Below are 19,232 nucleotides of genomic sequence, written 5' to 3'. Positions count from 1 at the left end.
GGGATCTTCCCGGAGCGCGGCACGAACCCGCGTCCCCTGCATCGGCAGGCGGACTCTCAACCACTGCGCCACCAGGGAAGCCCTGTGTAGAGCTTTTTTTAAACTTAAGTTGTTATCAACTTAAAATAGACTATTATAAATATGTTGTTTTATATATTTTGTAAGCTTCATATCAATCACAAAGCAAAACCTCTAGTAGATACACAAAAGATATAGAGAAAGGAATCCAAACTTAACACTAAAGATAGTCATCAGTTCACAAAGGAAGAGAGTGAGAGGAGAAGAAAGGAACAAAGGAATTATGAAACAGCCAGAAACCGATTAACAAAATGGCAATGAGTACATATATTTATCAATAATTACTTTAATTGTAAGTGAACTAAATTCTCCAATCAAAAGAAATGGAATGAATAAATGGATAAAAAAACAAAACCCATCTGTATGTTGCCTACAAGAGAGTCACTTCAGATATAAGGGCACATAGAGACTGAAAGTGAGGAATGGAAAAAGATATTCCATATAAATGGAAACCAAAAGAAAGCTAGGGTAGCTATAGTTTTGTCAGACAAAATAGACTTAAAAAAAGACTGTAATAAAAGACAAAGAAAGGCATTACATAATGATTAAAGAAGTCCGTTCAGCAAGAGAATATACCTTTTGTAAATATTTATGCACCCAACATAAGATCACCTAAATATATAAAACAACATAAACAGACCTAAAGGGAGAAATCGACAGCAATACAATAATAGTAGGGGACTTTAATACCCCGTGTTCATCAGTGACTAGATCACAGACAAAAAGTCAATATGTGACATTGACCTTAAATGACACATTAGACCAAATGGACTTAACAGACACACACAGAACATTTCATCTCAAAGCAACAGAATACACGTATTTCTTAAGCGCATACGGAATGTTCTCCAGGATAGATCTTATGTTAGGCCACAAAACAAGTCTTAATAAATTTAAGAAGATTAAAATCACATCAAACTTCTTTCCCAACCACAATCGTATGAAACTTGAAATCAGTTATAAGAAGAAAACTGGAACATTCACAGATATATGGAGATTAAACAAAACAGTACTGAACACTCAATGGGTCAAAGAAGAAATCGAAAAATATCTCAAGACAAATGAAAATACCTGGGACTTCCCTGATGGTCCAGTGGTAAAGAATCCACTTTCCAATGCAGGGGACGTGGGTAAGATCCCTGGGCAGGAAGATCCCACATGCTGCGGAGCAACTAAGCCCATGCGCCGCAACTACTGAGCCTGTGCTCTAGAGCCCATGAGCCACAACTACTGAGCCCACGTGCCACAACTGCTGAAGCCCGCACGCCTAGAGCCTGTGCTCTGCAACAAGAGAAGCCACCGCAGTGAGAAGCCCGCACACCACAATGAAGAGTAGCCCCCGCTCACCGCAACTAGAGAGAAAAGCCCACACGCAGCAATGAAGACCCAACGCAGCCAAAAAAATTTTTTTTTAAGTTTTTTTTTTAATTATTAACATCGCATCAAACTTCCTTTCCAACCACAGTCGTACGAAACTTGAAATCAATTATAAGGAGAAAACTGGAATATTCACAGATACATGGAGAGTAAACAAGATGGTACTGAGCACTCAGTGGGTCAAAGAAGAAATCAAAAAATATCTCAAGACAAATGAAAATAGAAGTACAACATACTAAAACATATGGGATTAAGCAGGGACTTCCTTCGTGGTCCAGTGGTGAAGAACCCTCCTTCCAGTTGCAGGGGACGCCGGTTTGATCCCTGGTCAGGGAACTGAGGTCCCACATGCCTCGGGGCAACTAAGCCCGCACACCACAACTACTGAGCTCACGTGCCTCAACGAAAGAGCCCATGTGCTGCAATCTACAGAGCCCACACACTCTGGAGCCCATGCACCACAACTAGAGAGAGAAAACTCGCACACCACAACTAGAGAGAAGCCCGCGTGCCACTGCAACTAGAGAGAAGCCCGTGCACTGCAACGAAGATCCCACATGCTGTAACTAAGACCCGATGCAGCCCCCCAAAAAAACCACTAAGGGACAATGGAAAATCAAAGTAATAAATGGGATTTCAAAAAAAAAAAAACAGCGAAACATGGGATGCAGCAAAAGCAGTTCTAGATAACTAATGAGAACCTGCTGTATAGCATAAGGAACTTTACTCAATACTCTGCAATGGTCTATATGGGAAAAGAATCTAAAGAAAAAAAAAACGAGAGAGAGAGGGAGTGGATATACATATATGTATAACAAATTCACTTTGCTCTACACTTCAAACTAACACAACATTGTAAATTAACTATACTCCAATAAAATTTTTTTAAATGATTAAAAAAGGCAGTTCTAACAGGGAAGCTCATAGTGATAAATACCTACTTTAATAAATAAGAACAATCTCAAATAAACAACCTAACTTTCCACCTCAAGGAATTAGTAAAAAAAGAACAAGCTAAGTCCTAAGTTAGTAGAAGGAAGGAAATAAAGATCAGAGCAGAAATAAGTGAAATAGAGACTAAAAAGACAATAGAAAAGAACAGTGAAACTTAAGAGCTGGGTTTTTTTTAAAAAAGATAAACAAAATAGACAAATCTTTAGATAGACTTTCCATAAAAGAAAGAGAACTCAAATAAAATAAGAGATGAAGGAGACATTATATCTGATAACACAGAAATACTAAAGAATCACAAGAAACTACTATGAACAGTTATACATCAACAAATTGAGCAACCTAACAGAAATGGACAAATTCCTGGAAATATTCAATGTACCAATACTGAATCATGAAGAAACAGAAAATCTAAACAGACTGATTATTAGTAAGGAGATTGAATCAGTAACCAAAAACCTCCCAACAAACAGAAGTCCAGGACCCAATGGCTTCACTGGTGAATTTTACCAAACATTTAAAGAAGAATTAATACCAGTCATTCTCAAATTCTTCCAAAAAACAGAAGAGGAGGAAACACTACCAAACTTATTTTACAAGGTCAGCATTACTCTGATACCAAAACCAGACAAGGACACTATAAGAAAAGAAAATTACACGCCAATATCCCTGATGAACATAGATGCAAAAATCCTCAACAAAGTAGTAACAAACAGTATTCAACAATACAGTAAAAGGATCATACCCCATGATAAAGTGGTATTTATTCCAAGCATGTAAGGATGGTTCAAAATGCACAAATCAATCAGTGTGGTACATCACTTTAACAAAATGAAGGATAAAAATCATATGATCATCTCAGTAGATGCAGAAAAAGCTTTTGACGGAATTCAGCATCCATTTATGATAAAAATTCACAACAAAGTGGGTATAGAGGAAACATACCTCAACATAATAAAGACCATATATGACAAGCTCAAAGCTAACATCATACTCAACAGTGAAAAGCTAAGATATTTTCCTCTGAGATCAGGAACAAGAAAAGGATGCCCACTCTTGCCACTTTTATTGGAAGTCCAGATAGGCAAGAAGAAGAAATAAAAGACATCCAGATCAGAAAGGAAGAAGTAAAACTGTCGCTATTTGAAGATGACATGGTATTATATACAGAAAACCCTGAAGATTCCACCAGCAAACTGTTAGAACTAATAAACAAGTTCAGTCAAGTTGCAGGGTACAAAATCAGTATACAAAAATCAGTTGTATTTCTGTACACTAATAACAAACTATAAGAAAGAGAAATTAAGAGAACAATCCCATTTACAATCATATCAAAAAGAATAAAATACCTAGGAATAAATTTAACTGAGAAGGTTAAAGACCTGTAAACTGAAAACTATAAGACTTTTATGAGAGAAATTGAAAAGAACACAAATAAATGGGAAGATATTTTGTGCTCATGGATTGGAAGAATAAATATTGTTAAAATGTCCATATTATCCAAAGCAGTCTACAGATTCAGTGCCATCTCCATCAAAATTCCAATGGCATTTTTCACAGAAATAAAACTAACAATCCTAAACTTTGTATGGAATCACAGAAGACGCTGAATAGCAAAAGCAATCTTGATAAAGAAGAAGAAAGCTGGAGGCATCATACTTCTGTTTTGAACTGTATTAGAAAACTTTAGTAATCAAAACAGTATGATATTGGCATAAGACAAACACATAGATCAATGGAACAGGATAGAGAGCCCAGAAATAAACCCATGCCTATATGGTTAATTAATTTACAGCAACAGGTCAAGTATAGACTATGGGGAAAGGACAGTCTCTTCAGTAAATGGTATTGGGAAAACTGGAAAACCACATGCAAAGAGTGAAAATGGACCAGTATCAGGAATTCCCTGGTGGTCCAGTGGTTAGGACTCAGCACTTTCACTGCCATGGCACGGGTTCAATTTCCTGGTTGGGGAAATAAGATCCTGCAAGCCACATGACATGGCCAAAAAACGAAAAGAAAAGAAAATGGACCACTATCTTATATCATACACAAAAATCAGCTGGTTACATACAGGGGAAATTTATCAAATAAGAAAATATATTAAAGATAATGAGAGTGAGGTTTTTCATTGTCAGAGAGGGGTATTACAAATCATGGGAAGAGGATAAGCTGGAATAAATACTATGGTATTGGGTTGGATTTGTGATATTATGGTGAACTCAATTGTTTTCAATAAACAAATATAGATATTTAATGTGCATGTATGCCCTAACTCTATCCACTGAGAGGATCTAAGAACAGTGACACCTCAGTAGCAGTGAGTACATCCGTTGCCATAGTTTCTTGGAGTGGGGAAAGTACAAGGTGCTCCTGGAACATCTTAGTGTGCCAGAAAGCAAGGAAGGATCAAGGAGTGATGGGGCCACGTGAAAAAAATAGAAGCCATCATAAAAAGGTTCTTAATGCTCAAATGTGAGGCAGTTTGAACATCAAAATAAATGATAATAGCAGGTTATAACTTATTAAATAAATAGAAGTCTGCAAGTCCATATAATAAAGAATAAAATGAAAGTTTTATGAAAAACAGGATATTTATATAAGTACCTTCTCACAAAATACTTATTAATTACAAAGACAAAAAGAGAAACTACTGTGAAGAAGCCTGGTAGACACCACCGTAAGTGATCAAAGTGAACACCATCAATAATGAAACCATTTGAAATCATACATCATCTTATAGAATAAATTAGAAAAATATAACATTTACTTCTGTGATATTCCTGCCAAAGTTGTATAGCCCAAATTTAATTATTAGGACCAACCCAAATTGAGGGATATTCAAGAGTCTTTTATACTTCAAAATTGTCAAGGTCATGACTTCAGCTCACCTTAAGAGACTGGAAAAAGAAGAGGAAATTCAACCCAAAATAAGCAGAAGAAAGAGAATAAAATATCAAAGCAGAAATCAGTTAAATAGAAAGCAGAGAAGCAATAGAGAAATCAGTGAAACCAAAAGCTAGTTGTTTGAGAAAATTAATAAAATTGGTAAACCACTAGCCAGATTGATCAGGAAAAGAAGAGAGAAGACACAATATCAGGAATAAGAGGTGACATCACTACAGATTTTACAGGTATTAAAAGAATTATAGGGACTTCCCTGGTGGTCCAGTGGTAAAGAATCCACCTTCCAGTGCAGGGGACGCAGGTTCGATGATCCCACATGCCGTGGGGGCAACTAAAACCCATGCGTGACAACTACTGAGCTCGCACACCTCAACGAGAGAGCCCGCGTGCCACAAACTACAGAGCCCCCGCACACCACAACTAGAGAGAGAAAGCACAAATGCCACAACTAGAGAGAAGCCTGCACACCACAACGAAGAGCCCATGCGGCAATGAAAGATCCCTCACGCTTTAACGAAGACACCCCACCCCACCCCCCCACCCCCCCCGGCCCTGTGACGCAACTAAGACCCAACGCAGCCAAAAAATAAAGACAAGAAAGGAGGGAGGGAGGAAGGGAGGGAGGGAAGGAGGAAGGAAGGAAGGAAGGAATTATAAGGAAATACTATGAACAACTTTGTTAATAAATTTAACAAGTTAGATAAAATAGATAATTTCCTTGAAGGATGCAAATGACCAAAGGACGCTTTTGCTACAGAGGACATTATCGGGATACTCGATTGAAACTTGAATGGGTTTTGAGGATTTAGATGATAGTCATGTATCAGTATTAATGGTCGGTTTAATGGCTGTGTTATGGTTTTTTAGTATGAGAATATGTTTAGGAAATATACACTAAAGTATTTAGGAAGGGTGGGGCATCATGCCAGCAATTTACTGTACATTGACTCACTTGAAAAAGTTCTTTGAACTCTACTTGAAATTTTTTTTGCTAAGTTTAAAATTATTTCAAAACAAAAACAAAAACAAAAAAACTTTAACAATACTTGTATGTCCCTGTATAACAGGCACATATTTTAACAGGAAAGTTTTCTTTCTTTTACAGCGGAAAGGAAGCCTCCTTTATTTAATATGAATGCAATGAGTGCCTTATATCACATAGCCCAAAATGAATCCCCTACACTACAGTCTAATGAATGGTGAGTATTGCTAAGAGATATATTACTCGACATTGTATAAATTAAATGCTTTTTCATAATGTTATCAAAGTGATTTCATTTCAATTAGGTAAAATGTATTACCTGAAAAGATATTAAAATAGGTTATATCATGTTTATCCTTTATTATGTCTGCTTTCTTAGCATATATATAACTTAGTTCAGAAACAAAGGATAGATGATGCCACATGGAAACAAAAAGTATTTGCTTTTCACAAAAAAATTATATTTAGTTTTTTGAACTTTAGGAACATACATAACCCTGATTATATAATAAATAGCATGATTTAAACATAATATTTTATAACTAAAATATAGATTGCCACAACCTGTAGTGAAGTTCAGTTGGAGAATGGTTTATAATTTATATAGTATAAGACATAGGTAAAATGGTTTGATTTATCAGAATTACCAGATAATTCATAACTTTGGAATCATTCTAATTGTTATTATGACATTTGTTATTCAGACTGCTTAATGTTTTTTTTCTTCTAGTGCTTCCTTGTTGTGATAAAATTACATTCATTCATGTAAAAAAGTTTATGGAGAACTGATTGACAGTTTTAGAAAATGAGGATTTTTATCAGAAAATTTTACTGGGAAATTAATTCCTCAGGTGTATCTAGCATTTGAAAAATTCCAGGGGTATATGTAGCATATTTAATAAATATTTTTAAAAAGGTAGATGCATAAGTTAGCAATACTTTATTTTTTAAGGATTAATTAACACACATTCATAGTTCTTAGTACTTTTGTAGATATACATAGAAGGAATCTTTTGGCTCAGACTTTAGTATTATGGTACATATAAGTAATAAATATATTGAACACAGACTGTCTTCACACTGTGTTCAATTGATACGTTGGGGATTCAAAAAAAGAGTTCCTTTTTTGCTTGTAAAGAACTTAAGGTCTTCTTTGAATATTACAAACATCGATGGAGAAATTATTACTGGCTTACTCATTGAACTCTCATCAGTAACACTATATAATAATAATGTGTTAAGACTTCTGATGTTTTAAAAAAATATCTCAATTGGTTTTCTGGATTTAATGGAAGTTTTATCCATTTGCTCTAGGACATCAAATACTTAGGTATACAAAATGCTCCCTTCAAAGCAAATGGAGTGATATTCTGAATCACTCTATACAGAAGATGATCCAGGGGGCAAAGAAGAAAGAAAGGTGGCTTATAGAAAGGAAAAAAAAATAAAGTTATCTTAGATTTGAATGCTAAAAGGAAAATATTGGCTTTTCTAATTTTCCCTCAATATAGAATGAGTTATGATATTTTAAATGTGGGAGCAGAATTTTAAAATAATCTGTGCAAATTTATCTTCGGAAAATGGTGAAGATTCATTGGTTGCTTTAGATAACTTTTCATAGATATATATGAAATGTATATAGTATCTCCTTTTTTTATCATTTCTTTTCCATCCCCCCTCCCACCAGTAGGCACATGCCTTGTTTTGTGGATGTTTTTAAAGGAAATAGCAATATGTTCACTTGATACTTTCCTTTACAATAGGTCTGATTATTTTCGCAACTTTGTAGATTCTTGCCTCCAGAAAATCCCTCAAGATCGCCCTACATCAGAGGAACTTTTAAAGGTCAGTTCAATTATACTCTGTTTTCTACCCCTAAGAAATTATTTAAGAATGTGTTTTATTTTTCTTTGATTCTGCATCAGTATTAAGTATTCTCTACTAGTTTTTAATTAAAATGCTAATTTTGTATACTGTTCTCTCTTGAGACTCTTCTTAGATGCTAAATTTTTTCATTTATTTTTTGAAAATTGATTGTTTTTACTGTGTCTGGATAGTTATTTTGGATATAGTTAAATATCCAAAATAGTACCAAATGGCTAAATTTTTATATGTGCAATAATATATTCATGAGTTATAATTACAAATTTTAATTCATGTGGAACAATATCATATTTCAAAGTTGGTAAAGCGTAGTTTAACTTTGGATCTAATTTTTATATCTACCATACTTTATGTATTTTTCTGTCCTGTATTAAAATAATATGAAAGAAAGAAATGACATGTAGTATATTTACAAAAATATTGTGGGAGGAAAGAGATTTTAAAAGAAACTGTTAAAATGGATATCATTTATCCTTTTTGGAAATACATTTTTCTAACTTAGCAATGAAAATATTTTTTAAATCATGTAAATTCTATTCAGTTTTCACTAACTTTCATTGCCTAATTTAAATAAATGATTGGTATATGCTTCCTGTTCTCAAAAATTTTATTTCATTTGGCAGTTGACTGTCTTATTAATAGCAGTAATAGTATTGTTGAACTTAATATAGTTCTTAAAACATCTACATAAAGCAATAGTAAGTAGATTTGATTCTCTTTGTGACCCTAAGAAATCTTGTTGATTTTTCACTCTAAAATTTAAGTAGCCTATTTTTATATGAATGTTTTAGAATTTCAGAGGGATTCAGTTTATTTTCACCAACGCACATCAATTAAAGATACAAAGAAATTGAAAGGATCTTATATATATTCAATAGTATTATTTGCAACTTTAGCATGTAGAAGAGCAGTATAAAGTTTCAGTAATGCTTGGGGAATTTTAGGCAGTAAGCGCACTCATACCGTCAGAAATGAAAGCTTGAATAAATTGGTACTCACAATAGCAACAAAAGATTTAGTAAAGCTAGGAATTATATTAGTGAAAAATAAGCAAGATCTATATGTAGAAAACTGTCAAACTTAGAAATATTTCTAAATATATTATTTTTGGGTAAGAAGACTGAATATTGTAAATAGGGGTACATACCAAGCTAAGGCTTAGGAAAAAGGAAGAATGTGATTTGCTTCTTACACTTGTCTAATATAGGTGAAAGAAGCTCTTTGGGTATAACCCAACCCACCAGGCCTAGGTATTTGGTATTTGGTGATTAGGTCCCAAGTCTGTATATAGTATTCATTTACCTGGTCCATAGTGTGTATTGGCACAGCCTTATTGGAAACGATAAGAAGTAGCTATCAAGTGCTTCTTTCCCTTTGGCCTAATGACATTTCTTTCACAATCCATCATAAAGAAAAAAATTAATAGAAAAAAGGTGTTTTTTACATATGAAGCTATTTATCTCAGAATTAAAAGTTGAAAATAAACTGTCCAGAATTAGGGTAATGTTTAAATAATTATGGCATAAAGATTTGATGAAATATTCTGTAGGCATCATGTTTATGAGTTTGAAATAACAATACTTATGATAGTGAAAGTAGAATCAAATATGATATAGTTAGGACTCTGCATAGAGAAGAAATAAATTTGGCTAACAAAGGACGTAAAAGTGTTACAAAAATTCAAGGGTATCTCATGAACTCAAGGACAGAAGGTATCTTTCTGCAATCTATATACTAACTATCTACAAAACAAAAGTCTATACATAGAAAATTTCTGAAAAGAAAGGTATCAAAATGTAGCAGTGATATTCTAAAGTTGGAATTGTTCTTTCTACTTTATTTGATAACGTTAAGCTTTATTAAATGTTAGTGGTAAAAATCACTAATAATATAATGGCTTTTAATCAACTGCTAGTGTTTTATGAAGAGTATTGTTTATGCAACATACAAAGAAAACCATAATATCCAGGTTTATATTACATAATTCACCATCAGTAAATGCATTTCTGTTGAAACCTAATAAAACTCAGAACTGACGTGCCTTTTCTGTGAAATCAACAGTTATAAGAATATGTAAACCTTTATTTAGCCTTTGTTTAGGGCTCTAACTGGACTTACCTCTTAGTGTTTAATTAAACCCTTTTATCATTTCAACTCTGCATTTTCAGTTGACCAACAAAAGTATGATGTGCAAAGTTTTTATAAAATGTACGGGGGTAGTTACGTAGGCAGAGAGTGAATATATGTAAATGACAGTTTCATAAATATAAGATGTCAGAAATGTAATAGAATTAAATAGCTATAGATTATATGCGTTATCTATCATGATTATTCAGGATAGTATCTCTAGGGTCTAAGAAGGGGTACATTTGTACTAACTGAAAAATATATAGATTTCAACTTGACTTTTACATTCTCTTATCCAGCACATGTTTGTTCTTCGGGAGCGCCCTGAAACGGTGTTAATAGATCTTATTCAGAGGACAAAGGATGCAGTAAGGGAGCTGGACAATCTGCAGTATCGAAAGATGAAGAAACTCCTTTTCCAGGAGGCACATAATGGACCAGCAGTAGAAGCACAGGAAGAAGAAGAGGTAATAATTTAGAAATGATGCAAATATTGAGCTCTCTTCATTGGCTTCTTTACTTATGCAACTTGTCTTTTACATCACGAATCTCTTACATCAGTGGTTCTCAGGTTGTGTTTTCTTAACACTGGTCCTGTAAGATCCCAGGTGGGAAAAAAGGGTTTTGTGTTCTTTAAATCCAGTCCCTTCATAGTGCACATTGGCATACATAGTAAAGCTCTGAGAAGTCTTGTATTAAAGAAACTGGTTCAACTTTGTTTAATCTGGTCCCTCTCAAATATCTTGGACACTGAACCCTTTTTTTTGCCTGCTTGTCCAGTTGTGTGGGACATGCTTTTGAAAGTATTTGAAACTATAGACTCTGGAAGTTGACAGTACTCACTCACAAGTCATTAGAAAGTTACCAAGCATTCTTCCAGGGACACTTCTTTTCAGTTCTGCATACTTTGATTCCATCTACGCAGTTCTAAAATACTCATTTTACAAATGAGTAAAAGCAAGGGTCAGTGGTTAACTCACTGTAGGTAGAGCCATATGGGTTCAAATTCAAATAGCTGTCACTCTTAAGGTCAAGTTCTTTCCCTGTTGCCTTTTAGGGAGAATGGAAATATAAATTTGCAATGGATATGTTACAGAACTTTCTCACATGGAAATATACATATAAAGCTATCTTTTTTACTGTAAATATTTTCAGTTTTCTTCTTTGCTTCTGTCAGAATTCCAGAGCTTTGATTTGTTTTTTCTGTTTTCCAGTGAGAGAGATCACTTTGCATTCTGAAACTAGGAGCAGCAGTTAATTACTTTTATTTTTAATAGTGCTACGTAATTAATGAACTATAAAATGCAAGATTTTATTAACCTACAGTTTTGGGTATTTTTGTTTTATTTTTTAGTTCTTTTGATAGTCTTTTGAAAATTGTTTTGGGTTATTCTAGATATATGAAACAAAGTTGTGGTAAAGTAAAGTTGTGAAATTAATAAGATTCTCATGTAGTTTAATCTATAACAGCATCTCTGTTAGGCTAGAGACATAAGAAAAGTTCCTCTATATATACCATGTGTCCATATTTATTAAATTCTGCATATCTTATAGAATTTTGGTATGGTAAGACTATTGTAATGTTGGTACCCAGATACCATGGCTTGCCTGGTTACTTCACAAAAACATTCTTGTGATTGTGATTAAATATATATGTAATACATAATTTTTAATTTACAGAAAAATAGGAATTAAATTATTTGGTGGTAGAAGGATAGGCTAGAGACTATATTTTAAATAAGAAAGAAAAATACACTTCAAAAGGCTTCAACAAAAAAATAACAACTAAAAGGAGTTGTTTCTAGGATTTTTTTTTTTAAAGGTTGGGGCTTGTCTTTTGTTTCTTGGAAGCGCAGAATCCTAACCACTGGACCGACACGGAATTCCCGTGTAAGATCCCAGGTGGGAAAAAAGGGTTTTGTGTTCTTTAAATCCAGTCCCTTCATAGTGCACATTGGCATACATAGTAAAGCTTCTTTTAACGATGGGAATCATTGAGAAATGAGCAGAATCTCTCTATATAACCCATGAGATGTGTGGTAAAAATGAATTTCAAAAAGTGTCAAACAATTTAGAGAAAATGCTGTACTTTGGAAATAACCCAAAACTGATAAACTGCCTTTTTCACACAGTTGGTTTGGTTTTTGTTATTTACCTGTTGGTCATTTTTATTTGCTTATTTTTCTGTTAGCAGTTGGTTAACTTCCTGGTCTCACCAAATAAAGGAAATGTCTCATGATACACCTCTGACTTTCTAAAGACTGTGTGCCAAGCAGTGTGCTTGGTGCTTATGTTCAAGAAATCGGAAGAGATACAGATATTTGAACCTAATGCTCTTTTTCCTTAGGAACAAGATCATGGTGTTGGACGGACAGGAACAGTGAATAGTGTTGGAAGTAATCAGTCTATTCCCAGTATGTCCATCAGTGCCAGTAGCCAAAGCAGTAGTGTTAACAGTCTTCCAGATGCCTCGGATGACAAGAGTGAGCTAGACATGATGGAGGGAGACCACACAGTGATGTCTAATAGTTCTGTCATCCATTTAAAACCTGTGAGTATTTGGATTTCAGTGAAAAAAAATTTCAACTTTGGTAAATAATTTTCTTCATCTGATTAGTTTAAGAGGAGTTTTTTTTTTTCTGGATTTTTGTATTTTATTTTATTTATTTTTTTATACAGCAGGTTCTTATTAGTCATCAGTTTTATACACATCAGTGTATACATGTCAATTCCAATCGCCCAATTCAGCACACCACCATCCCCACCCCCCCCTGCGGCTTTCCCTCCTTGGTGTCCATACGTTTGTTTTCTACATCTGTGTCTCAACTTCTGCCCTGCAAACCGATTCATCTGTACCATTTTTCTAGGTTCCACATACATGTGTTAATATACGATATTTGTTTTTCTCTTTCTGACTTACTTCACTCTGTATGACAGTCTCTAGATCCATCCTCGTCTCAACAAATGACCGAATATCGTTCCTTTTTATGGCTTAGTAATATTCCATTGTATATATGTACCACATCTTCTTTATCCATTTGTCTGTCGATGTGCATTTAGGTTGCTTCCATGACCTGGCTATTGTAAATAGTGCTGCAATGAACGTTGGGGTGCATGTGTCTTTTTGAATTATGGTTTTCTCTGGGTATATGCCCAGTAGTGGGATTGCTGGATCATATGGTAATATATTTTTAGTTTTTTTAAGGAACCTGCATACTGTTCTCCATGGTGCCTGTATCAATTTACATTACCACCAACAGTGCAAGAGTGTTCCCTTTTCTCCACACCCTCTCCAGCATTTGTTGTTTGTAGATTTTCTGATGATGCCCATTCTAACTGGTGTGAGGTGATACCTCATTGTAGTTTTGATTTGCATTTCTCTAATAATTAGTGATGTTGAGCAGCTTTTCATGTGCTTCTTCGCCATCTGTATGTCTTCTTTGGAGAAATGTCAGTTTAGGTCTTCTGCCCATTTTTGGATTGGATTGTTTGTTTCTTTAATATTCAGCTGCATGAGCTGTTTATATATTTTGGAAATTAATCCTTTGTCCATTGATTTGTTTGCAAATATTTTCTCCCATTCTGAGGGTTGTCTTTTCGTCTTGTTTATAGTCTCCTTTGCTGTGCAAAAGCTTTTAAGTTTCATTAGGTCCCATTTGTTTATTTTTGTTCTTATTTCCATTACTCTAGGAGGTGGATCAAAAAAGATCTTGTTGTGATTTATGTAAAAGAGTGTTCTTTCTATGTTTTCCTCTAAGAGTTTTATAGTGTCCGGTCTTACATTTAGGTCACTAATCCATTTTGAGTTTATTTTTGTGTATGGTGTTAGGTAGTGTTCTAATTTCATTCTTTTACATGTAGCTGTCCAGTTTTCCCAGCACCACTTATTGAAGAGACTGTCTTTTCTCCATTGTATATCCTTGCCTCCTTTGTCATAGATTAGTTGACCGTAAGTGCATGGGTTTATCTCTGGGCTTTCTATCTTGTTCCATTGATCTATGTTTCTGTTTTTGTGCCAGGACCATATTGTCTTGATTACTGTAGCTTTGTAGTATAGTCTGAAGTCAGGAAGTCTGATTCCTCCAGCAAGAGTGGAGTCTCTGTTTCCCCCAGTCCTGTCGAAGTCCTGCAGTCAAATCCCACTAGGCTTCAAAGTCTGATTCTCGAGGAATTCCTCCTCCCGTTGCCAGACCCCCTGGTTGGGAACCTGACGTGGGGCTCAGAACCTTCCCTCGAGTGGGTGGACTTCTGTGGTAAAAGTGTTCTCCAGTCTGTGAGTCACCCACCCAGCAGTTATGACATTTGATTTTACTGTGATTGTGCCCCTCCTACCGTCTCATTGTGGCTTCTTCTTTGGATGTGGGGTGTCTTTTTTGGTGGGTTCCTGTGTCTTCCTGTCGATGATTGTCCAGCAGCTAGTTGTGATTCTGGTGTTCTCGCAAGAGGGAGTGAGAGCGCGTCCTTCTACTTCGCCATCTTGGTTCCTAATCCCCTTCGAGATTTTTCTTTTGTTTTCTTTGCTGTTTCAGAAGTTTTGAACAATTTTAGGTAACTTATTTTAGAATGGCAGTAGGCTTGTTAATTCCCAATGTAATGTCTGCATTTGGGAAACTAATGTTTTGAGAATACAAAAAGAATATTTTTAAAAATCTTAGAAGAAAAAATACAGAAATACTATGTATAATGTATTATTTGAAGTTACTTAGATGGAAAATAAAGTATTTAAAAATAGTAGATTAAAAAAAAACTAGTAGGTTTACTAATGAAATTCATTATAATGTAACAGTTGCCTTTGAAGAGTGGGAGAATGGGTTAGGATGGGTGGTGACCAAAAGTGACTTTTGCGTTATCCATAATGTTTACATCTTTAAGATATAGTGTAATTAAAGAAAAGTATAAATTCTGGGTTTAGGAAATACTGGTGTTTAGTACATTAGTCTTCATACTTTCAAATGCAACATTTTGAATTTTCTTGAAAATATTTGAAGATCAGATAACTCCTTTTAGCAGTTAATAGGAATGCTTCCTTTTAAACTTCACAGCTTAGTGTTACCTAGAAAGTTATTAGGAACAATAGCTAAAAGGTGGAACCAATCCAGGTGTTCCTCAACAGATCAATGGATAAACAAAACCATGGTATATACATACGATGAATATTTTTCAGCTGTAAAAAGGAATGAAATTCTGATATATGCTACAACATTAGTGAACCTTGAAAACATTATGCTAAGTGATATATGTCAGATGTAAAAGGACAAATAATGTATAATTCCACTTATATGAACTATCTAGAATAGGCAAATTCATAGAGACAGAAAGTGGATTAGAGGTTACCTGGGGCTGACTGAAGGATGAAATGGAGAATTTTTGCTAATGGATACAGAATTTCCATTCGGGGTGATGGAAAAGTTTGGGAAATAGTGGGGATGGTGGCACAGCATTGAAAATGTAATCAGCGCCCCTGAATTGTATACGTAAAAATGGTTAAAATGGAAAAATTTATATTACAAATGTTTTAACACACAGTTTTCAAGAATGATTTAGTTAAGTAGTGTTATTTAGGGAAAAACCATGTTTAATTTTTATATTCTTAGGTAAGAGGATTAGCTGTAAAAAGATTATTCCCACAATTAGTTGGTTGCTAGTTGACTTCCTCTTCAGTTAATGAACTAAGGTATATGTCAAGAAAGACATAAGTTCTCAAAATTTGTATAACTATTTTTTGTTTACTTGGACAAATGGCAGAAGTATTATAAAGATCTTTTTAAACTATATTATTACTTTTAAAGCCCAAGAGCCTTAGAGTAATTAATTTTATTACTGCTGTTTAAAATACTGGCTGCATGCTTTATTATCTTCGTTTTTAAGTTATGTTAAAACTTTTTAATTTTGCATTTAATGACTGTTAATAACTCTAGCCATATACATTTCCTTATCATGAATCTGTGTGCTATTTCATACACTGAGGAAATAATGTCTCCTGATTCAAATTGTGTTAAAAATAAAATGTCAGCATTCCCATTTTTTGTTTTTGCTTTTTAAGATTATGTCTTTGAGATTTATTGATCAAGTTGTGTTTAAACTTTAACTTTCTTGAAAGTTCACGTGAACTGTGTTGGCCTTAGGTAGTAATGTCTGTTTCTTTGCCTAGGAGGAAGAAAATTACAGAGAAGAGGGAGATCCTAGAACAAGGGCATCAGATCCACAATCTCCACCCCAAGTATCTCGTCATAAATCACACTACCGTAATCGAGAACACTTTGCTACTATACGGACGGCATCACTGGTATGTACTACTGCAAATTAGAAATATATTTTTCATGTTGGACCTTGGCACCTATACTCAAGTATAATTATCTCTTTTTTTTTTTATTCTGGGTTTATTTTGCAAAACATTTATTTAACATTTAATTACCTCTTATGAGAAAGATATTATACAAAGCACTCTGAGAGATGTGTACACAAATAAGAAATATATTTGAATATATTGAATTAGCTTGAGAGGGCTAAAAAGGTACTAAATAGGAATTCAGATTACCTTTGAATCGGGGCATAAAGGGAGTATTTATAAAATAAATCATCTGAGCCTTTAATAATTAGTTGGTTTTAGGCACAGGGGAGAGGAAAAATGTAATTTCCACCTAAGAATTGACCAAAATGAGGGAGGGGATGTTTGGGAAATAGCAGGTAATCCAATTTGATGTACTCAAAATGTAGTTCTTCTGATTTCCCAAATAATAAAAATGGATTATTTGTTCATTACAAGGATGTTGTTATACTGGGGTACTCATAACCCTAATCAGTTAGATATGTAAGTCCAAAACATGATAAAGGATACTTACTAGGGATAGAAAGAAAATACGTTAAGATATCAAAGGGAAAATAGGTTAGTAGAAAATATGACAGAAAGAAAAAAATATATGGGAGTTATCTGAATTATCAACTACATAGCAGATCTTATAAATCCCATGCTGTGGCCCATGAATCTGAATGATGTCTAAGGTCAGGAACACCATCCCCTGCCATAAGTCAAGTCATTCCTACTATTCTACAACATGTAAATAATTCTTTGAAGAGAGCAAGTAGCAAACAATGATTGCTTAATTTTTTCATGACTGTTTTAATAAATACCTGGACAGGGGCCAGCTTGTGGGAAAACATCTTTGTGACTGGGCACATATTAAGTGTTTCCCAAGCAAGCCTTCTGTCTCAAATTTTGGCTCCCTCAAATTAATTAAGGACACTATTTATTTATTTAGTCAGTTAATTAGTTAGTTAGTTGTGCTGCGCTGCATGACTTGCAGATGTTAATTCTCCAACCAGGAGTCCTAACCACTGGACCGCCAGGGAGTTTCGTAAGGACAGTCTTAAAAAGTTATGGCTTTAGGGCTTCCCTGGTGGCTCAGTGGTTGAGAATCCGCCTGCCAATGCAGGGGACACGGGTTCGAGCCCTGATCCGGGAAGATCCCACATGCCGTGGAGCAACTAAGCCCCTGCGCCACAATTACTGAGCCTGTGCTCTAGAGCCCGTGAGCCACAACTCCTGAGCCTGTGTGCTGCAACTATTGAAGCCTGCGTGCCTAGAGCCCGTGCTCTGCAACAAGAGAAGCCACTGCAATGAGAAGCCCTCGTACCGCAACAAAGAGTAGCCCCGCTCACCACAAGTAGAGAAAGCCTGTGCGCAGCAACAAAGACCCAACACAGCCAAAAATAAATAAATTAAAAAAAAAAAGTTTTAGCAAACTTAAGATCCATATCCTTAAACCTAGTAAGTCCATTTATTTCAAGTAAAACATTCAGAGAGTAGGTATATTTGTGTACAAAGATATGAGTAACTATATTATTCAATATGATTACCACGTACCATAACTCAGGCTGACTTATGCCTTGGATTTTTTTCATACAATAAAATGCGTAGATCTTAGGTATTCAATTTGAAGTATTTTTAGTGGTACACATTATGTTAACCATCGACTAAAAAAAAAAAAAAATTAAAATTTATTGTCATCCCACAAAGTTCCCTCATACCCCTCTTTAGTCAAGTCTCCACTCTCATGAGTTTCTTTCTGTTGTATATCCTTGCCTCCTTTGTCATAGATTAGTTGACCGTAAGTGCATGGGTTTATCTCTGTTTCTTTCTGTTTCTTCACTATTGTTAGTTCTAACTGTTTTTGGATTTTATATAGGTGGAATCACACAGAATGTACTCTTTTGTGTCTGGCTTATTTTGCTCAGCTTAATGTTTCTGAGATTCGTCTATATTGTGTTCATCAAAGTTCATTCTTTTTTATTACTGTAAATATATTTCCATTGTGTGAATATACCACAATTTTTTAATCCATTCTTCTATTGAGGAACACTTGGTTTGATTCCTGTTTGGGGCTATTACCCATAAGATTGTTATAAACATTCTTATACAAGCCTTTATGTGAACATTATGTTTTAATTTCTTTTTGGTAAATACCTAAGAGTAGAATTGCTGAGTCATGGGGTATATATATGTTTAACTTCCTCTGTCAAAAAGTTTTCCAGGGCTTCCCTGGTGGCGCAGTGGTTGAGAGTCCGCCTGCCGATGCAGGGGACACGGGTTCATGCCCCGGTCCGAGGATCCCACATGCCGCGGAGCGGCTAGGCCCGTGAGCCATGGCCGCTGAGCCTGCGTGTCCAGAGCCTGTGCTCCATGGCGGGAGAGGCCACAACAGTGAGGGGCCCGCGTACCGCAAAAAAAAAAAAAAAAAAGTTTTCCAAAATGGTTGTACCATTACACGTGCCTATCAGCAATGTGTAAGAGTTCCAGTTGATCTATATCCGCTCCAGCATTTGGTGTTGTCACTTTTTTTAGCCATTGTAGTGGGTGTGAAATAGAATCTCATAGTGGATTATTTTGTTTGTTTTTTGCATTTCCCTGTGACTAAAGATGTCACCA

At 35.0% G+C, this 19,232-nt stretch overlaps 1 protein-coding gene across 2 annotated transcripts in view; it reads left to right on the top strand.

Annotated features, from left to right (window-relative positions):
• Positions 1 to 19,232, top strand: part of TAOK1 (TAO kinase 1) — a 142,824-nt gene that overhangs the window by 96,590 nt on the left and 27,002 nt on the right. The window contains exons 10-14 of one of the 2 annotated variants that reach the window (XM_060133026.1): positions 6,419 to 6,512; positions 8,059 to 8,140; positions 10,606 to 10,773; positions 12,654 to 12,857; positions 16,458 to 16,592. In XM_060133026.1, coding sequence (XP_059989009.1) covers positions 6,419 to 6,512; positions 8,059 to 8,140; positions 10,606 to 10,773; positions 12,654 to 12,857; positions 16,458 to 16,592 — 683 coding nt within the window. The remainder of the gene's footprint in view (positions 1 to 6,418; positions 6,513 to 8,058; positions 8,141 to 10,605; positions 10,774 to 12,653; positions 12,858 to 16,457; positions 16,593 to 19,232) is intronic. The other variant, XM_060133027.1, reaches the window with a different exon arrangement.

Source organism: Lagenorhynchus albirostris, chromosome 20 (assembly GCF_949774975.1).
Source record: "Lagenorhynchus albirostris chromosome 20, mLagAlb1.1, whole genome shotgun sequence".
Taxonomy (NCBI): Eukaryota; Metazoa; Chordata; class Mammalia; order Artiodactyla; family Delphinidae; genus Lagenorhynchus; species Lagenorhynchus albirostris.
The sequence above is the reverse complement of the archived record's forward strand: the minus strand, read 5'-3'. Positions and strand labels throughout refer to the sequence as shown.